Source organism: Dendroctonus ponderosae, unplaced genomic scaffold (genome assembly GCF_020466585.1).
Source record: "Dendroctonus ponderosae isolate FM_Combo_2020 unplaced genomic scaffold, Dpon_F_20191213v2 Dpon_F_20191213_5, whole genome shotgun sequence".
NCBI lineage: Eukaryota > Metazoa > Arthropoda > Insecta > Coleoptera > Curculionidae > Dendroctonus > Dendroctonus ponderosae.
In genome coordinates this window covers 14899568-14902187 of record NW_026018715.1, presented here as the reverse complement: position 1 = coordinate 14902187, position 2620 = coordinate 14899568, and the positions used below count along the sequence as shown (strand labels likewise).

Here is a 2620-nt window from a genome sequence, read left to right as displayed (position 1 = left end):
AAAAAAATAAAATCCGGTGGATTGCGGGAAAAATTTAACTTTTGCAACCTTCCAGGGAAAAAGCAGCGCACGCAATTTTTCCAGTTAAAAACGAATTTAAAAAAATCAAAACGGTTTTGCTGAATATTTTTCGCTTGTTTATGTCACCGCACTCAATCACTCAATGAGTGCACAACGCTTTGAGCAAAAAATCGCATTTTCGCTGTACCTCTGAACCGCAATATCCTGGAAAAATTCCATTTTCTCCTCCTCCTCCAAATGCATGGCTTTCTCCGCTTGGGCCAACCATTCGCCAAATTCCGGGGCGAGTGAGTCCCAAAGCCTCCAATAAGAAAGCACTTGTTCGAGCAAACTTTGAATGCACCGCAAGTCTGTTGCCACACTATTCCATCGGTCGCTAGTTTCTCTCATGAACCGATCAAGATCCAGCATTTCCTTTTTACCTGCAACATGAGAAGTTGATCGGTTAGAAGTTCCAGCAGCTTACAGAATACTCACTGATGTTTCCATCCCGCTTGTACTCCTCAATAACAGCCTGCATGTCGCGGATGGCTTTGTTCAGCTCTTGGAAAATGTAGTTTTTCGTCACAAAGTTCCTGTATTGGTCCAGCATTTGGCCGACTTCGTCGGCCCGCCCATATTTTCCCGTCCAGGACTTCAGCTTGGACTCAGTCAGTTGCAAAAACGCAATAAGGCAACACTGAAACGACAATTCATAAATAAATAGCCGATACTTCTGAAGCAAACAGCTAATAACTCTAATAAACAATTAGTTGGCGCCGCAGGCTGAACAATCAGGTTTGTTTTCGATGTTTTCTGTTTGAACTGGGGCCAGTAGAGTCGAGTGGACGCTGGCAAAACAACGCAAATAAAGCAACTTACTTTGTGTTCAAGGAACTTCAGTTTCACTCGTCTCTGAGCGGCTTTCGGTCCAATTTCGTTCAGTCTTACAGCCAAATTATTCAACTGTTCTGAAGGCACTTCATCGGCAAGCGAGGTCTGGCAGGCGGCCGCAAACTTCTGCTGGACCGCCGGCAAATCCGCAAAGAACGCTTTGTGTTCTTCGAGTTTCCTGCTAATAATCGTGGCCGTTTCCTCGTTCATAGCCGTAGGGATTTCGTCCCAATAGAGCAGCTGCTCAGCTCTGGCCAGCCATTCGCCTACAGCTTTAAAGTCGCCGGGCAACAGAGCGTCCAGGAACCAAAGCCAATAGAGCAGCTGCTGCTGCAGCTTGGCCCACAGCCTGCTGTATTCCGGCCAGGAGTCTCTGCTGATGGAGATGGCGCTTGGCGACTCCATCAGTTGCTTCAGCTTGCTGTAGATGCGCTCCTTAGAGTCCACTTCAGCTTTAGAGGCTGCATATTCTGAGTAGTTGCGCGGAAGAGCGCGCGTCTGCTGCAGATGCTCCAGATGGCTGGTTTTGCTCGCCAACCATGCCAGTAGTTCACTGTATTGTTCTTGCAGAACGTCCGGCCCGGTTGATTTGGGCTCAGGATATCTGGAAAGAGGAGGAGTGGCATGAGGGCAACGATAGGCAGAGCAAGAGTGTTTTGTAGCTCGTTTAGCGAAAATATAACTGGTTTGCTCACCTGTGTAGAAACTGAGCCACGTAAGTCATGATGGATTTTTCGTCCGGTTTGGGGACGTCCACATCGACCGGATCGAGGATTTTCGGTATCCCCAGCTCGGATTCGGCCACATCAAAGGCGGTTTCCAGACGCGCTTTGTTCGACGCTTTCTTCAACTCGGCAATATTGACGAGATTCTTCTTCAGGGCGTCGATGATTGCCAGGAACGCAACACCATCTCTCCAGCTGGCGCCGAAATCCCTCACCTCAATGCCTGAATCTGCAGGAAGTGCATTGGACACCCAGTTTAGAAGCGTTTTTCGGGCACTTTGCTTCCATCTGTCCTTGGACGAGGTGGTTCCAGCACTCTCCAAGCTGCTGGAACTGCCCCACTGTCCCAAGTACTCCAGGTTGCGTGTGTTTTCCTCAATCTGGAATAAGTCGGGGCAAAAGCTTCACTTTCAGCCAATGTTTTTAACAGCTAGAGCGAATTTTCATTATTTTACTTTTGCCCAAGCTGGAAGGCTTCGCGGTTTAAACTTTCGGCAGTGAATCCCAAAAGAAATGTTCAAGTTAATTTAAATTAACGCCATTTTTTTCAACCAATTTTATTCCACCGGGCGATAAGATTCACTTTTTCAAATCAAAGCGCCCATTTTTTATTTGAATTTTGAATTCTCCATTGAATTTACTTCATACGATTCGACTTATCAATAATTCATAAATTATAAAAAATACTTTTCTCTTTCCAGCGAAGTTTTTCCGAAGTTTTTCATTTTTCAAAAGAGAAATTTCAAATTTAGATCGACCATTTTACTAGTGAAAAACCAAGTAGCTTCGAAAATTTCCTCACAAATCTGTTATACCGGTGGCAGAGTAAAATTTCTCGAAGTTATAAAAGAAACTTTGGTTTTTCCAGCGAAGTTTTCTCAAAGTTTTCCACTCAATGTGTGCTGGAGACGAGAAATTTCAAGCTTAGATTGACAATTTACTAGCGAGAAACCAAGTAGTTTCGAAAATTTACTCAGAAGTTTCTAATGGCGATAATAGAG

General features: G+C 45.0%; 1 protein-coding gene and 1 long non-coding RNA gene across 2 annotated transcripts in view; one reads left to right on the top strand and one right to left on the bottom strand.

The window, feature by feature from the left end:
• Positions 1 to 2620, bottom strand: part of LOC109542034 (muscle-specific protein 300 kDa) — a gene marked incomplete in the record, with an annotated part of 344492 nt that overhangs the window by 327153 nt on the left and 14719 nt on the right. Inside the window, 4 exon segments of the mRNA XM_048666353.1 lie at positions 209 to 443; positions 499 to 700; positions 883 to 1498; positions 1590 to 1999. Coding sequence (XP_048522310.1) covers positions 209 to 443; positions 499 to 700; positions 883 to 1498; positions 1590 to 1999 — 1463 coding nt within the window.
• Positions 1 to 2620, top strand: part of LOC125504442 — an 18977-nt gene that overhangs the window by 3441 nt on the left and 12916 nt on the right. The window lies entirely within an intron of this gene.